This window comes from Anoplophora glabripennis, unplaced genomic scaffold (assembly GCF_000390285.2).
Source record: "Anoplophora glabripennis isolate ALB-LARVAE unplaced genomic scaffold, Agla_2.0 scaffold462, whole genome shotgun sequence".
Taxonomy (NCBI): Eukaryota; Metazoa; Arthropoda; class Insecta; order Coleoptera; family Cerambycidae; genus Anoplophora; species Anoplophora glabripennis.
The window spans coordinates 142,446-161,386 of record NW_019416567.1 but is presented as its reverse complement, the minus strand read 5'-3'; the positions used below and the strand labels follow the sequence as shown (position 1 = coordinate 161,386).

General features: G+C 32.6%; 1 protein-coding gene across 8 annotated transcripts in view; it reads left to right on the top strand.

The window, feature by feature from the left end:
- Positions 1–18,941, top strand: part of LOC108910920 (xin actin-binding repeat-containing protein 2) — a 148,687-nt gene that overhangs the window by 114,857 nt on the left and 14,889 nt on the right. For 3 of the 8 annotated variants that reach the window (XM_018715685.1, XM_018715681.1, XM_018715687.1), the window contains exons 3-14: positions 6,332–7,915; positions 10,934–11,053; positions 11,155–11,211; positions 13,139–13,210; positions 13,504–13,590; positions 13,743–13,817; positions 16,287–16,379; positions 16,872–17,005; positions 17,320–17,414; positions 17,851–17,922; positions 18,241–18,403; positions 18,454–18,733. In XM_018715685.1, coding sequence (XP_018571201.1) covers positions 6,332–7,915; positions 10,934–11,053; positions 11,155–11,211; positions 13,139–13,210; positions 13,504–13,590; positions 13,743–13,817; positions 16,287–16,379; positions 16,872–17,005; positions 17,320–17,414; positions 17,851–17,922; positions 18,241–18,403; positions 18,454–18,733 — 2,832 coding nt within the window. The remainder of the gene's footprint in view (positions 1–6,331; positions 7,916–10,933; positions 11,054–11,154; positions 11,212–13,138; positions 13,211–13,503; positions 13,591–13,742; positions 13,818–16,286; positions 16,380–16,871; positions 17,006–17,319; positions 17,415–17,850; positions 17,923–18,240; positions 18,404–18,453; positions 18,734–18,941) is intronic. The other 5 variants (XM_018715683.2, XM_018715682.1, XM_018715684.1 and 2 more) reach the window with 5 other exon arrangements.

Sequence of the window (18,941 nt, the reverse complement as noted above, 5' to 3'; positions counted from 1 at the left end):
CGCGACTTTTTGTTTCGGCAAGCTGAATTTATCACTATAGATGCTAAATATTATGTACAATAACATATTAGTTTCCACAGTCATAAAAATGGGGGGAAGATTGTTTACAGGGTGGTTAATTGTATAATTTTTACGTAAATTCAGGTTTTTCGCTTATAACTCTTTTCCATTCATTTCCACGAGAAAATAGTAAAGTTCTTTTTTTTCGTCTTCAGAAGACCTACAGAACTAGCCCTCGAGCGTAAAAAAATATTGATTAGATCAAAAGTTATAAACAGAAGAAGTTTATTTATGACTTTTGAATTAAACATTTATAAACTGCGTTATTATAACCAGAACGTTTTGGCATCGCATCCTCTCATTCCTTATCACTGTCTAATAATTCACACGAAATCTGGAATCGGTAAGTTGAATGGTCTACAAGTTATGGCCTTATAAACAAATTAACTAATTATTATTCTGGACGATCCCGAGCATCTTCCACAATCGCACTGATTTTTTTCATTTTAGATTTCATACCAATACATTGAAATCTATAATTTTTTTTATTTCAAATTGCAGCCTGGATTATTTTTTTATTTTTTAGCCTTAGTTGCAAAATGAAATATACGACGCACGCGCATGATATAGTTATTTATTATTACATATTCGAAAGCTTATGAAAAGAGCTTTAAGTTAAAAAAAATCGTCCAGATTCGTTGAAAAAACAACGGTTACAGACTGTCAAAGTTGATGGCCTATTGTTAAACAAATTAGGTTGGTAGCGGCAAAAAAATACTGTCATAACCGGCAACCCGAGTACCTACTTTCCCAAATAAAAATATTTTATTTGTGGAAGTATGTTAAGTGCATAAGAAATATTGTCAAAAGTCAGTGGGTCGCTTGATTTTTCGGTGAGCCGTGGCACGGCGGGTGGGCGGGGGAAGCGAACGACAGCGAGTCCGAAGAAAATGACGATAATATTCATAGTCCTGCCGTTAAAAAAGCGAAATTCTGAAAATAATATATTTGACAGTCTGTAACTCCGTTGTTTTTCAACGAATCTTGACGATTTTTTTTTAACTAGATAAATCACGCGCGTCCGTCGTACATTTTATTTTGCAACTAGGGCTAAAAAATAAAAAAAAATCCAGGCTGCAAATTTGAAATTAAAAAAAATGATAGATATGTATTATGAAATCTACCATGAAAAAATTCAGTGCGATTTTGGAAGAATAATTAGTTAATTTGTTTATAAGGCCATAACTTGTAAACTGTTTAACTTACAGATTCCAGATTTCGTGTGAGCTATTAGACTGAGATAAGGAATGAGAGGATGCGATGCCAAAACGTTCTGGTAATATTAATACAGTTTATATATGTTTAATTCAAAAGTCATAAATAAACTTCTTCTGTTTATAACTTTTGATCTAATCAATATTTTTTGACGCTCGAGAGCTAGTTTTGTAGGTCTTCTGAAGACGAAAAAAAAAAGAACTTTACTATTTTCTCGTGGAAATGAATGGAAAAAAGTTATAAGCGAAAAACCTGAATTTACGTAAAAATTATACAATTAACCACCCTGTAAACAATCTTCCACCCATTTTTATGACAGTCGAAACTAATATGTTATTGTACATAATATTTAGCATCTATAGTGATAAATTCAGCTTGCCGAAAAAAAAATGTCGCGTCCAACCCATATTTCCTGGCATATTTAACTGATTCTGTAGTAATTCAGTGACTAACTGATTCAAAACATTGCTGCCATCTATTGCTCTCCATTATAACTCTGTCATTTCTTCAATTTATCGTTGCAAAGAAATGTATAAAGGTGCATGTATAAGATTTGTGTATAAAGGTGTACATAAGTGAGTAGATATATACAGTGTGTCCCCGGATGGGGTACCGCACTCTTGTAAACATTTTTATTGTTGATTTTTCGAGAAAAAGTTATTCTTGATAAAAAATTTTGCTAATCTTGGGAAGCCATAGGCAGTAATAAAACATACAGTATACGTCCAAGAAAACTCAAAATGGTTTCCCAAGATAAGCAAAACTTTTTATCAATATTAAGTTTTTCTTGAAAAAAATCAACAATAAAAAAGTTTAGAGAGTGCGGTACCACATCTAGGGACAGACTCTATAAGAGCATAATTATACCTGTATTGCTCTTTTACTTGCAATTAAATGAAGTATCCCACAGATCATATAGCAGATACGACTTGAATAGCTTGCACAGATTTTACGCAATATCAACAATGCCAGTGCACGCACGCAATACCCACAGTCAGATCTCATTAGGCATTTACATTCGAGCAATCGGTAGTGTTTAAAAAACCAGTTAATTGAAATTTCCCGCGATCTAAAAACGTGCGCGCTTATATATGTCCGGGAAAAAAACAGAGTCGTGAATTGCCACGGGAGGCAATTGGGTAATGGGTTTCGTTTCTGTTTTGTCGCAACTCTATTCAGATTTCATTCTGTGCAGGAAATAGCGTGTAAACGTTGTTTTAAGAATTAATTAGCGTCCTGGAAAAAAGTAACTGCCTTCGGCGAGTTTGTTAGTTCGAGCGGCAGCGCAAACAAACGTGGGCGCGATTAAATTTGGCCGACAGTACTGGCGAAAGACGATGCCGTTTTGTGCACATTGGTACAGCATATAAAACAATTATTTGCTGTGACATTGGTGTCTCTAGCATAGTAGAAAATCGTTGTTGTCAAACTGTTAAATCATGAAATTATACAGTGAGCGGCAAAAGTATGGAATATATTTATTTAAAAATCAGATGTTCGTTATTTGAAAAATCGCTCGGACCCGTCGAATTATATTTTTAGTTGCGCATTTTCTGAAGAAATTTTCATTTATACAGGGTAGCCCAAAAAAGAGTTATGAAATCAAGGCCAACTTTTTTAAATGGAAACCCCACTTTTTTATATTTTTATTCAATTATCCATGGAATTCTGATCATTTTTTATGTAACATATACTATACCTATCTTTAACCGTTTTCGAGATAATGGAATTCTGAATATAAAATATGGAAAATTTTCAAAAATTGTCTTGAGCTTTTCCCTGCTGGTTTTAAAATAAAACCACGTTTACTTTTCCATCTTAGATTTGTGTGGTTCACAGAAAGTTGCTTCAAATCAGAAAAATCGATAAGAAATAAGTGGTTCGGTGATTTATTTTAATCATTATCACGCAATGACGAATGTAAAAAATATAAGCGGGGTATTTAGGTATAATTTAATTAAAAACGCATAATTTATTGTATAAAATATGATTTTGTTAAATGTCACTATTTAAATTACGAGCCAGGTTATTTTGCAAATTTTTAGCACCGTTTCATGTTTTTTGTAAACATAAAATACAAAAACACAAAATGTATTTAGCAGAAAGTACACCAGTTCCCACTGAATTTGACATTACAATCCCTACGTATCGAGAGTAATTTTTGAAAATTTTCCATATTCTATATTCAAAGGCCGTTATCTTGAAAACGGTTGAAGATAGGTATAGGTTGTTACATAAAAAATGATCAGAATTCCATGGAGAATTGAATAAAAATACAAAAAAGTGTGGTTTCCATTTAAAAAAGTTGAATCTAATTCCATAACTTTTTTGGGCCACCCTGTATAAATGAAAATTACTTCAGAAAATGCACCACTTAAAATATAATTCGACGAGTCCGAGCGATTTTTCAAATAACGAACATCTGATTTTTAAATAAATATATTCCATACTTTTGCCGCTCACTGTATAAAAATATATACGGGGTTACAACTTTTTAATTGTCCTATACAGGTATTTTTCTTCTTTTAAGAACAGAAATAGTTAAATGGTCAAAAATGTGCAGAATTTTATGACGATTCAGTCTTTCAAAGCAGAATATTACGTAAATTGTTAAGTAAATCCACAACATATACAGGATGTCCCACCGGAACTGTGTCTATCAATATCTAGCAAAGTACTGCTCCGAAAATTTGAAAATTTGGATGTCCGAACACAACTAAAATATCTAGAACTCTCTAGCACTTCCAGTTATAACGGAAGTCGACACCAACTTCGTTATTTTAAATGGGACACCCTATATATTATTGCATTTTCGGATTCTACGTGAAATTTGAAGGTTACTTTATTAAATATTCCCTATACCTAGGAGTTATAGATTTTAAGGTATTAATTTTTAATTAAAAAAATTGACAGATGGAAGAATCCGCAGAGATGCTTGTAATCAAACGGATTTTTGGTACCAGTAAGGGCATAGGTAACGCTAAATTATGATATACCAACAAATTGAAACATTTAATACTAGGTGTTTCATTTTTGCTGTTACATTTTGATAACTTCAAACAGCTATAACTATATTAACTTAAACGGAACACCCTGTATTTTTTACTCTCGTATGCGGATTGTAATTTCCTTTCAAGCCATTAAGCATTGTTAGGGTTGCCTTACTACTTTTATAGATATTTACAATTTTCTATTTTTTTAACAATTTTTCTCGTATCTGACCTGTTGTCAAATTGGCCATGACCAGAAACACTCCAAAATAATTAAAATAACTTGATATTTGTCAACTTAGTTATCAAATTATTGTTATGTCTGTTATAGTTTTTGTTGAAAATTTAAATAAAATTTCCTGGGGATCGTTTAAATTATACTTATAAGGATTATTTTAATTTGCTTGTTATTTATGGAAAAAAGCAACAGATTCTCTATATGTTCTTGAAATTATTTTCACATTTTTCATAAATAAACAAATTAAAATAATCCTCATTACTATAACTTTAACGATCCCCAGGCATTTTTATTTAAATTTTCGGTAAAAACTATTCAGGCACAACCATAATTTGACAACTAACTTTACAAATGTCATGTTATTTCAATTGTTTTTGAAGTGTTTCTGGTCATGGCCAATTTGACAACAGGTCTGATACGAGAAAACCTGTCCAAAAAATTTAAAATTACAAATATCTCTAAAAGTAGTGACGGCAACCCTAACAATGCTTATATGGCTAGAAAGGAAATTTCAATCTGCATACGATAGAGTAAAAAAATACAGGGTGTTCCATTAAAGTTAACAAAGTTATAGCTGTTTGAAGTTATCAAAACGTAACAGCAAAAACGAAACACCTAGTATTAAATGTTTTAATTTGTTGGTATACCAAAAATCCACTTGACAACACGCTTCTGAAAAGAGTTACTAGCATCTCCGCGAACCCTTGCATCTGTCAAATTTTTTCTTTAAATATTAATATCTCAAAATCTATAACTCCTAGGTATAGAGAATATTTAATAAAGTGACCCTCAAATTTCACGTAGAATCCGAAAATGTAATATGTAATATATAGTGTGTCCCATGTAAAATAACGAAGTTGGTATCGACTTCCGGTATAACCGGAAGTGCTGGAGAGTTCTAGATATTTTAGTTGTGTTCACCCCAGGGACATTGTCATGTTGCAAAATTTTTAAATTTCTCGGAAGTACTTTCCTAGATGTCGATCGACGCATTTCCCTGGGGGACACCCTGTATGTATTGTTGGAATCAGGAAGAAGCAGAGATTCCGAAAATCGAATAATATTCAGGGTATTCCATTTAAAAAAACATAAGTTTGCGTCGTATCTTTTCGTATCGTATAATTTCATAAACTCGTTAAACTCAGAAAGATTCCTTAAAACCTTTATTTTAACTATTTTTGTTTAAACCAAAAATAAAAAATTTAAGGGAGGTAAAATGTTATATGAATAACCCTGTATATGTCACACGGTACTGTTAGATACACTCACTTCTCGGGCAATGTCGCGAGTACCACGCCTCGGATCTGTCAGGTGGACATAGTTGTACTGACATTCTCCGTATATTAACACCATATTTGCTACTTCTTGATCAGAAAAGATTTTATACGCCGGCTAAGTAATACTACAACACACAACGCACGTGCACAATATGAACAGGGTTGGCTTACATTGACGGTTAATTTTCTCGAAAATAGAAGCATTTAGACAATCGTTTGCTTAATAAAAATTATTCATTTGCGTGCCCGCTATCACTTTTTTCAATAAACACATAATATTTTTTTACTTTATTTTAAAAATATTAAGTTAAATCAAATTGTAAAAAAATCTTTTTAAATGTTATCAAATGATGTCAAACAATTGCAACAATTTAATGGAAGTTTCTTCCCCTTCACAGTAACGGAGATATAAAGGGCAATAGATGTTACTCTTTATACATATTACACCACAGTATTGTGTTCTTATTATTATTATTTTTTTTTGCTTGAAAACGTGCGTTACCCTCTAACCACCCCCGATTTCGCGTGTGAACCGCTAACCCCGCTTCCAGGACAATCTCCAGAACCCGGACGAGCACGAGGAGGAGAACTCCCTCTACGAGAACATAGGCGCCAACGCCAGGCCGATCCACAAGAGCGGCGTAGCCAGCAACAACTTCATCCAGAACGAGCGCGAGAGCTACTACGACGAGCCGGCCCCGCTAAGGAACGGCTCCAACCCCAGCCAGAACGGCCACGTCACCTACGACGAGCCCGAGAACATCTACGAAACGCTCCCCGAACACCACGAAATTGAAAAGACTGATTCGGACCAATACGTCGACATGAGCTCGCCAGACAAAGCCACTAAGAATAATTTAAAGTTAGATGTAAGCCCAGCGATTGAAATCGAGACGGCGACGTACGAGGAGTTCGAAATCGTTAACAAGGATCCCGACGACAGCAGCCTCCTGGAGAATAGCTACGAAATCATAGAGGAAAAGCCAAAGTTCACCATGAAGACGACGGACTTCTCGGAAAATAGGTCCCCAGAGAATGAAGCCAAGTCCTCAGTCAAAGACAGGATGTTTCTAGCTACAGACGAAGCTACCTTACTCTTCACCCAAACCGTCACTTCCCCCATGCTAACTCCTTCCGAGGAGAACATTGACTTCCTGAAAGGCTTCCAAAGAGAAAACACTGCTTCAGACAACACAATATCCACTTCCAACGAATCCCCAGAAAAAGACGACTTGGATAAAGCCGCGAACGAAGAAAACAACACAAGCGAGATCAGCGGGGAGATCTCGGCAAGTGAGCAACTAACAAATGACATCGCGGAAGACAAAACAAGTGAAAACCAAGAGAACATATACGAAAACGCAGAGTTTTTGAAGCAGACCTCGGAGAATATATACGAGAACTTGAAGGAAAAACCAAAAGCGGAAGAAGAAAACATCTATGAAAATTTAAAGGACCTAAAGAAAGATGTGGAAGATGAACAACACGAAGAAAACATCTACCAGGATATCGAGGAGTGTAAGAAAGTCGAGGAAATCTACGAAAACGTCGAGGAGGTCAAAAACAAAGAAGCATCATGGGAGGAAATGGAACCAGAACAAATCGTTAGTGACGCCGTCGAGGAACCTCAAGTTACAAGCGACGAAATTGTCACCGACTTGGACGAGGTAGAGTCACAACAGACAAAGGAAGACAGTCCCCATGAAGAGGTTAGGGAAACTACAGAAAGACTGGTAGAATCCCACACGGAACACTACGAATCTAAAGAGAGCACAGTCACCAGCAACGAAACCGTTAAAAGAGAAGAAAGCGAAGTAAGAACTGAAGGACAAACGGAATCCTATTCAGAATTCGTGCACCACAGCAAAAGCGAAAGCAACTACTATGAGAAATACACGGAGGTGGTTTCACAAAATTCCAAAAACGTCGAAATCAGCAACAGAGAAAAGGACACCGAGACCGTTCCTGCTGAGATAGTGAAAAATTTGAAGAGTCAGTTCCTTAAAACTGGAGCAGAGGTCGTGGCCACGACCAAAAAAGAGGTGGAGGACGTGAACCAGTTGAAGACTGTCAATATCATCAAGCAGATTAACAAATTCGAGTCTGGCGATTCCCCAAGTATGGATCTTGATGATGTGAGTAGCTTATTTTGTATAACTTAAAAGGTTAGGTCACTTTATTCAAGTAAGTTGTGTGCAGCCGCTTTTGCATGGAGTTAGTTTGGGTTGAATTTTTTGCTTTCAAATTTCTATGGTTTATGTAACAGTATTAATTGTTTATTGTTAAAGTCTTTATTTTCAACAACTCCCAACCTCCAAACTTTTTAGTCTGTTACATTTTATTGTTAACATAAAAAGAATAGAGATATACAGGGTGTGCCATTTAACAGTCGCTCTGCAAATATTTCTGAAATGAAGAGATTTATTTTAGTTCCGGAAACTGGGGTTGTTAGGTCCCTCGAATAGCTTCAGATTGTAGTTGGAACTGTTAGTTCAAATCTTTTTGTATAGATAGCGTGGCCTTATTAAAAAATTTTCGATTTTTTCATTTTGATGATTTTTTTTGAACGTGGAAATGTCCTTTTGAAAGATCGTTAAATTTTGAGTAATTTTTGTAATATAAAGTTTTTCCCAATATTTACTTGTTTTCGAGATATCTCGACTTCAATATGCAGTGTATGATGTAACCGGAAAATCTATTATTTTATTTAAATTATACTGAGACAAAATATTCTTTTAAAATAAGTATTGTTATAATGACTTTATTCACACCACTTACTAACTAACAAACAATAAATTATAAAAAAACAAATGATCAAGTACAGAAAAAAAATTGTAGAATAGTAAATCTTTTAACTATATAATGTGTCATCTGTCATACATGTTTTATTGACATGAGTCACCTATGACTGCATTTTTTAATAACATTTGATAAAATACGGTTCGTCTCTGGCCCTTATAAGATTTGCCATTGTACAATTTTTTTTCTGTAGTTGACCATTTGTTTTTTTTTATAATTGATTGTTTGTTAGTATATGGTGTGAATAAAGCCATTATACAAATATTTTTTAAAAGAATATTTTGTTTCGGTGAGATTTAAATAAAATAATAGATTTTCCTGTTATATCATACATTGCATATTGAAGTCGACATATCTCGAAAACAAGTAAATATAGGGAAAAACTTTATATTACAAAAATTACTCAAAATTTAACGATATTTCAGATGGACTGCATTTCCACGTTCCAGGGATCAAAAAATTTTTAGTATCGCCACGCCATCTATACAGAAAGATTTGAACTAACAGTTCTAACTGCAATATGAAGCTATTCGAGGATCTAACAACCCCAGTTTCCGGAACTAAAATAAATCTCTTCATTTCGGAGATATTAGTTAAATGGCACACCCTGTATAGAGTGGAAAGTTTAACTGGAACAAATTCTGTATCTTAATAAATAAAGGTTTGTCGCAAAATTCCTGAACACGTCAATTTTTATTTTCAATTGGGCATGTTACAAAGAGGTTTGTTTATTTTTTAATTATGTGCAGGGGTTGCAGCAACCCCCTATTTTTTTAAATGAAAGGGTAGGTTGATTAGTTTTTTATTTTAAAGCCTTCTCAATTGCAAATACAATAATTACGTATTTTTTTGTTACTTTTTATAAGCAATTGTCGGAAAAAATAAACTTAGGAAGTGTCTACTAAAACTACGTTAATAGTAAATGCATAATAAAAAGGATAAATAAATTACACCAAGCCAAAATTACAGTTATTGGACACTTGTCCAATAACTAAAATTCAAAACACCATTGATATACCTAGTTATTGGACATAGACTAATTATTATAAATAATTGACTGTTCCTTATAAAAAATACACGTTTCAGTAAAATAATTTCTATTAAATCACTACAGCTTCGAAAAATATTGTCTTAGCGAATTCTTAAGAAATCAGCCATGACAGACCATCACTGCAGATTTCACCGCGACTACAATTATTTTCAAAGAATAATAATAGATTGTGCTACAGTCAATGTTTACTTAAAATAAAACTAAGTGAAACACTAAATAGGCACCTTCGAAGTGTTCATGTCTAATAACTATCACTGTCCAATATGTACGGTTTACCCTATTTTAAATGGCACCGAACAAACTTTATTTAAAAATAACCCCAGTTATGAAATAATTTTACATAGGATAGGATATTTGCTATAGATAAAAAAAAATGTGTAAAAACTTTGTAGAATTTTTTCTTATAAAAAATATCTGGTTAGAATTATTTCGAGTACGGACTAGGATTATTTTTGTATAAAGTGTGCACCAAATTTACCGCGAGCTCTGCTCTAGTAGTGTGCGCATGTGCGGAAGCTCTATGCGCGTTTTGACAAGCTTAGAGTGTAGCATCTATAAAACACGCTTTCGCCTGTTATTACCTTTGCTTGCAACTGAATGCAAGTTCGTGTGATTCATAAATTTTGCGACAAACCTTTATTTATTAATTTGCAGAATTTGTTCCAGTTAAACTTTCCACTCTCTATTTTTTGTCCCCTCATAGGACATCTTTTATTATTTTAACAACTAGAATTAAAATCTCAGGTTCGGTCACATAAAAATGAAATAGTTTGTAGATATATTTGTTTTTAAATACCTTCACGATGAGGAATTGAATTAGTTCAGCAATTAATTAAATAGTTGTTTAATTAGAGATTAGTTATACTTGCTTGATATACACTTTTTAATTGTAGTAAGCAGTTAATTATAAACAGTAAAGTTGCTTATTAATTTGTTAGTATACACAGATTGTTATACCAACAAAATGCGTGTAACTTTCTGGTTGGAGAAGTACGTACATTCTAAAAATAATGAAAATCTACCTTCCTAAATTTCGTTGAACGCATTCCAAATGCTAAATTTACATTTCATAGCTATTTGGCATTCGAAGTACAACTTGTTTCTAATTTATATCCATTATTTACATATTATGGGTGATATGTATTAGCTTTTATTTCTAGAACACACTTTTAAGTCAGGAACAAATCAGTATTGTACAAGGGGGACATATTTTTCATATTTCATTTGAAAAATATTTTGTTTTATAGTTTTTATGTATATTTGTTTCTCCTGATTTTTATTTTGTTGTTTTTATTTTATTTAGAGTACCGTAACTCACTATACAGAAACGAGAACCTTCCAAACTGACGGAATAGAAGAGAAAGCTATCAAAAAGAAGAAAACCAAAAAATCCAGAAAGGAAGAGAAAGAGAACATATCTGTTGTAAGCTTTTATTTTATTTTTTTTTTGTTTTTCGTTGGAATAATTCTTAATAAGTTTCAAGTTTGTTATATTTTTGCTAACAGACTAATATTTTATTTTAGAATGACGTTGATAATGTAGATGGGAAAAATTTCTATAATGTTAATGTTAAAAGTTTGGTAAGCATAGTTATTTTTGGAATTTTCTTATCGAACAAACATTATTTTTTAATGCTATCTGATGTTCTAATTGATTGGTCATAAGATTGATATTAGATGACCAGGAAATGTATTTTCTGATCTAAGAATTTAGTGACTGCTCCAAAAAAAAATGTTAAGAATTTAAAGTAAAATTTAGGGTATACCTCAGAAAAACATAAAAATTTAAAAAGTGCAGTTTTCTATTAAATTGTCATATATTGAAAGTACAACTGTTTTATTGTAGAATGTAAATATCGCGATATCAGTAAATGCTTCAATGTACGAGATCTGTTCAGAAAATAACCGAACTTTTTTTAAACTATTAGTTTCATACATTACATTACACCAGTGGCGGCTCGTGACATTGATAATAGGTGAAGTAGATTCATTGATTAGCAAAAGAGAAAAAAAATGCGCGAAAATTTTCAAGGTTAAACGGCTTTAAATGAATCTGCCAATTTTCAGTTGCATTAGCAATATATTGCCGAAAAACTGACGTTCGCGAGAAGGATTTTCATTTAGATTTTATAAAAAATAGAAACACAATTAAACATGGCATACAGAATTTTATTTTTAAATAAACATTTCCACATAACCACTTACTTACCTATACTCCGAATACCATTCATTCCGAAACTTCCGAATGCCTTGACTTGCCCTTTATTCAACATCGAGAGAAGGCACAGGTTTCGCAATTTAAAAAAATTTTTTTGTCCTCAATTTTCCATCTGGAAAATGGCGTTTCCAATAAAATACATACTGGATCATACATAGATATACAAAACATATAAAAAACAACAATTTGGGATACTAGCTGCTTGACTTTGGCGAATAATGCCTGGTTTCTCTACAAAACGAACAAATTTTAGCACTTCTTACAAGAGCACCTTTTTTGTTTAGAATAAAATTTGCCATAACAGCAAGTGACAAAAGGGGCAAAAAGATTAATCCCATTTATCATATCCAGAAATCCCACATAACAAAATTTCAGTTCATTCGGTGGAATTTTGTGGAAGATAAAACCGAAGCTAGATACCAAAAAATTATTTTCAACTTGAAAACGGAAAAAGATATGCCATGGTTCATAGGAACAAATTGTAATATTTTTTTAAATTCTATCTTGCCCTGAATTTATGTTACTGTTTTTCAGAACACTCTGTATAGTTACAGAGGAGGTTATGCATGTAATTCAAAAAATTCGGTTATTTTCCGAACAAACCTCGTAATATTAATCCTGTTATTTCCTCCGTAAATTCTTTTAGAGTAAGTGAAAAATTGTGCTTAATATGTAGTGTAAATAATTTGTATACTACACTCAGGATTAAAAAAAAAACTCATAATTATAGAAGTTGTAGCTGGTATTAAGATACCAGATATCTTTTTTTTACTATTATTGTCCACAGGGTTCCTAGTAACATATGCGTTGAAACTAATTTAACTAAAAATATTAATTTTTACCGACAGTTTGTTATTTGTTTAATGCAACTAACTAGGTACTTACCATGTCTTATAAAACATTATTAAGTGTGAGAGTCAACATAGATAGCGTTACATCAATAAATTATCTAAAATATTTGTTTAGTAATTAAAATTAATACAAAGTCAAATAATTTTATGGCAGAGAAATGTTTTTTGTATATTAAGTGAATAATTAGAACTTTGTTTTAAAATTACCCGAATAGTATCGCAGTGATGTGTCATAATGATAGGCTGTAAAATCATAAACAAAAGGGAATTGTTAGATAATTTAATTATATTTTTAATTTCTAGCGATTAAAAGTCTCAAAAAAATTTGCGAACCATTGGAAAATAATGTTTGTCGAGTAGAGTATATTTTTAGCTATGTATTTAATTATTTTGCATTTTTTGCATGGCCTGTTTTGTTTTTGTTTTTTGGCTGTAACAGTGTAGAAGTTTCGGAGACTTGACTAAAATCGATGACGACAAATATCCAAAAAAGCAGAGCAAAAAAGCTGCGGTAAGATTTGCTCCATTTTAATATACTTTTCACATTATTAGTATTCATAATTTTTTTAAGCCTTTTCGATATTTTTTAATATCATCATCATCCATTAACAATTTTTTATTTCATTATTATTAAGCAGTTCAACTTATCAGTTATTAGATATCGTCGTTCAATCATAAAACTTTTCAATGAAAGGTTGATTAAAATGAGGTTAAAGAAACGAATGTCTTAATCATAAGTTGAGCTTCTTAATGACAGCCATTCCCCATAGCAGTCATTTGCACGGTTTTATTTTTGCTTTGTAGCGAACTAAGTCTTTATCAGATGACTTGCTTAGTCCTAACAACCCGACTATTGAAAATGTCTTTTCGGATGTGTCTGTGAGAGCTTTGGTAAGCATTCGATATATTAATCAAAGTTTTTCATATCAAATTTTTTTAGTAGAGAGTATTACATTGGATTCTCCCATTTATTTCGATTATAGGTGATACTAACATTTTTTTAAATAATTTTTTGCATGTTTTGCATGGCATTTTAACAACAGAAAGAGAAGTTTAACACCATTGGGATTAAAAAGGCTGTAGTTAGTAGTTTTCGCTCTTTTAGACAGTCCAACGTGGTAAGTTGGTTTTGACTTTTTAAGAAAAACAATTAACAATCTATCTTTAGGCTTCACCAAAGTAATAGTAATAAAACTTTCCTCGACTTCATTTTTCACCATAAAAAACATAAAAAATTTAATCTTATCATTAATAGAATAGCACGTAATTATACTGTAACGTAATTATACTGTAACGAAGAGGAGAGGATCATTTGAAGATGTTTCTTTATAATTTTTCTTAATTGTGTTTCTCGAATTGCATTTCTCTTGGGAAATAATCAGCAGTTCTAGTATGGTTACTTTTTTATGATGTAAAGGTTGTTTAACTGTACAGGATGTTTCACAACAACATGTCAAAAATAAAGGAGTGTTTTTGAGTACAGGATTTAAAGCAGGGATGTATAGAAGTCTGTATCTGTATCGATCATTGCAGAACATTCACATAATTTTCGATATTCGCATCCGTTTCAAGGATTGCAGAATTGATTCTGTGCATAGTCACCAGAACCTGTCAATAAACCGTCAATTTTTGCTTTAAATGCAATTTACTTCTGATAAAATTCAATTGCTGACAAAATGTGTGTGTGTGTATTCAACTAAATTCCGAGAATTTCATAAAAACTGTAATTTTTTGTTTTATTTTTTGTTTACAGTACACCACATTTTAATCGATATTTAAATAAATTCATTTTTGGATAATATGTTTATTATATTTTGAATGATTTCTTCTGTTCTACCTGATAAAGACTTAGGCCCAGTAAATTAGCAGTCAATAGTGAAACTGATAGTATTTTGAAGATAATTTTAAGTACGCTTGGGCATAATTGCCATATTCTGCGTAGAAGTTGATAGTAAGTAGTTAATATATTATTAAAATTAAATTTACCAAAAGGAGTAATGTAAATCATTTATCAGGATCTTAAATGGAATTTATAGACTTTTGAAGTCTTCTACCAATCAAGTCGATAAACTTTTATATTGTGCCATCGATCTTATTACCCCAATTTCACAATTACAGTTATCTGTCAATTCAGTTGAGCTTTTTTATGTTACGCCATCTATAAGTAATATAATTAACTTCTGCAGAGGACGTACCGACCAATTCAAGACCACAAAAAGTGGGTACACTGACTTCAAAAGTGCCGACAGTCAGTTTCCTTCGATTTATTTAAATTTCGATGGTTTCCCTATTAATTTCCTCTGACATTTATTGGTGGACAGTTTTTTTTTACTTAGTTTTTTTTTGGTTTCCTCTTTCTACTTTTGAAAGTCAGTTCTTATGTATCTTAGTTTGTATTATTTCCTTTATATATTTTTTATTTATGCAAGCACTTATTGGTTGTTTTTAACTAATGATATTGAAGGAAACAACTGCTCTGCTGACTAAAGCTCTGTCCAGCATTGAATTACAGCTACAATATCTACTAAACAGTTAAGATAATTCGTCAATAGGATCATTAGTCAGACAACACACTTTGTAGGTTATATCGCACCCACAATCATTGATTTGTCACAATATTTAACAAGAAATAAGCTCTGATTCGTACTGTAGAGGTCTAAAAAATTACAGCCGCCAACATGGTTTAAAGTTATTATAAATGTTATTCGTTTTTTTTTTGTTAGGGTATTTCCGACACCGAGAACACAAACACTGTTTTTTGCACTAAAAGGATAGTCAAAGAGTTGATTTTATAAATCTCGTTTCTCCTAACTAGAACAAATTACACAATTTACGTTTCTAACTCTTTGTTTCCGTTATCAATACCTTCGTCCTCAAATTAACTTAAAAGTCAAATGTGCCAGTTTCTTTTTTCTATATCTATCGTCCATAGGAATATAAGTTATATTGTCGTAGAATTTCCTGGGTTAACTGTTCTGTTTGTGTCATGGTCCCACGTTGGGCGCCATTTCGTGGAATTTTGTAGATTAACTGTTCTGTTTATGACATGGCCACACGTTAGGCGCCATGTCGTAGGTTTTGGTTGGTTAATTCGTTTGGTAGTGGATTTTGACTAGCTTGCAGCGGAATTAGACCAATCAAAATCAAAACAAATTAACCAACCAAAACCCACGACATGGCGCCCAACGTGTGGCCATGTGACTAACCTAGGAAATTCTACAACAGGTAAGGGGGGTAATTATGTGAATGGCCCTTTTTACAAATTATTTTCTTTCAGTATTTTTATTTGTTCACAAAGCAAGGGTTTTAAGTATATAAGAAAATATTCTTTCAATTAGACACTCTTTTCTTTTTGACACGTTGTACATACAACCTGTATACCTTTAAAATTTCATTCTTTGCACAAACTCAATTCAAAATTGTCTATAAAACAAGATACATTAATAGAATTCACCATAAACTCCATATTTGAATTCTTAAACTTTTTTCTAGACATATATTTTCTCTGGGCGCTTATTATACATAACTTGAATATATTTATTTATATTATTGATTGTAGTGTCTGATCGCCCCTGTTTTATTTGTAGAAATCCAGTTTTAACAAATTCGACGCCCTCCAGAAGAAAAATGTCCTTCACGTCAGATCCTCGGATTCCGAGAAGGCTCAGGAGAAATTCAACGTAAGTTCACATCGTTACTTTTATTGTAATTCCTGCTTTTATCGCAGTTTTATTGTTATTTTCTTTGGTCTTATCTAATCTGAGTACATGTAAATATTTAACGTAGTGATTTATGTCGCGCATTGCACCAATAAGAGGATACAATTCTAGAAAATTAAATAAATAATATTATGCACTGCCATGATTTACATAGTTTTCGGATGTTATTAAATGCCGTGGGTATTTTTATGATTTGCTGTGTTGATAGGATGGCAAATCGAAAACCACATTTTATAAATAAAGAACTGTTACGTGTTTAAATCATTTTGGTCTTAAATGCTACAAATTTATCTAAATTTACTTCCTCACATACTGATATGAGGTTTCCGTTCCAACCTGGTTTTTTAAATTTCAAATCTTTCGATTGTTACTAATTTTAATATGGTCATAATTATTTTTATTCAAGTCGTTATTCAATTGGAGACAAATCTAGAGCTCGGTGTGTATTTCTAGGGTACACAACAAATTGACACCACCAATTGCAGGGCATGCGCGAAACAAGTATTCCAGATGGAACAGATCAAAGCTGAAAAGTCACTGTGGCACAAGAACTGCTTCAGGTGTACCGAATGTAGCAAGCAACTAACGTAAGAGTCGAAGTCCATTTTCACAAATGAGTCCACCTTTTGTATCTTATGTACCTTGGTCGGAAGCCAGTTTCATTGATTTTTTTTTCGGGTTATCGTACCAGTTTCTGCTGTACCGTTATTTTTAATAATTGTTATTAGAACAAGTTAATAAAATAAAATGAACTGGAACAGTATGAGGGTTTTGTGTTGTGTAATAAGTTTAATTGATTTTTTTTATAATTTCCAAGAGGCATTTTCAGGAGGTGGTCTCATTAATTTTTTTAGGACACGTTTTTTTCGTTTTCTCTTGTATAATCGAATTATTATTTCAGAGTTGAAACTTATGCTAGCCATGAAGGAAATCTGTATTGTAAACCCCACTTCAAATCACTTTTTGCCCCTAAAGTTGTAGAAGATGAAGCTCCACGTAAGTATAATTATTTTTTTTTAAATGACTTCAACCTTAACTACATATTTAGTTAATGTTATTCAAAAAATAATTCATAAGTAAGTAGTATAATAAATAGTCTGTTCTATATATACCTACTCTAGAGTTTCTGTTTTGTGTCAAAAGTGACAGATTTTCAGTTTTTTCTAAAAGAAAATATGGTAAAGAAAAATTAACAAGGTACTTATCTATTTATATATTGCAAAATATTTGCACATTAAATTTTAAATTTTTTTAGTTATAAATAAATTATACGAATAATTAAAAATATTTAGGACGTTTTAGATCTCAAACTACCTCTTGACATCCAAAAATTGTAATGATTTCTAAGGAAATATAAATTTTTAACCACAGATGTTAACACGAAAGTCACATTTGCAAAACACGCTATTAAAACGTCGTTCGATGATTTCAGCCCGGCCTAGAAAGGCAGAACCTATAATTCGTGAAAATCAGCCCCTCGAATTACCCCCAGACGTAGTCAGAGGTACAAAAAAAATGTGTGTTGTGAACATTTTCAATTTTTTTATGTAATAACTCTAATACGTTTATTTAACATAGCTTAATTTTTTTATATCTAATATGTCTTCTACTTCAAAGATATTACTCATATTTAACAATTTGTTTCTTACTGTGTAAAATAAAATTTTTATGAGACTAATACAGTTATCTTAAGCGCTGTTTAACAACAAATAATTCCGACAAAAAGACCGCAAATTGCTATTTATCAGAAACTAATAAATTAAATAAACATCCTACGTGACTGCACACGTAAGAATATCTCAGTTTTGTTTCACTTTTCCAGCAAGTGACAAGCCTGACTTGGGTTTGGAGGAATTACAAAGTCTAAACGTCAAAGAACGATTTCAAGTATTCGAACACCACCAGACGGAAACGCAGGAGTCAGACAGGGGACCCACCCCGGTCAACGTCAAGAAATCCCCATCGATTTTATCCAAGCTCGCAAGGTAAGTGACGCAGCGATCGCCGAGGTCCAATAACTAAAAGAATTTTCCAGATTTCAAGCTAAGGGCATGGATGTAGGCGTGTCAGACGAAGCATTAAACGGCATCCCTATCGAGGAGACCTCCTCTGAAGAAGAAGAGGAGGAGGAGGTGCCGGAAGGCGAGGACGCCACATTGTACAGAGCCAAGAAGGTGCAGAAGGAGAAACCCTTCCATTTCACCAACTTGTCCGAAGTGAAGAACAAGTGGGAACATGGAGAACAGACCGGCAGGGACGAGAGGAGAGAGGAACGAAAACAGGAAATACAGACGATTAGGAATAGATTATTCATGGTAAGTCTCCAACAATAATTCCAATAGTCTTTTAAGAATACACAAATAATTTCTTAATTTTCCTCTCCCCTCTTTCCATCCCCCTTTGTTTTTGCTCACCACATGCCCCATTGTCATATCACATCAGGTGTATTATCATCATTTCTTTATTCTCACTCAAAAAAATTGGTGACTTTAAAGTAACACATCGCAAAGTCATACAAAAACA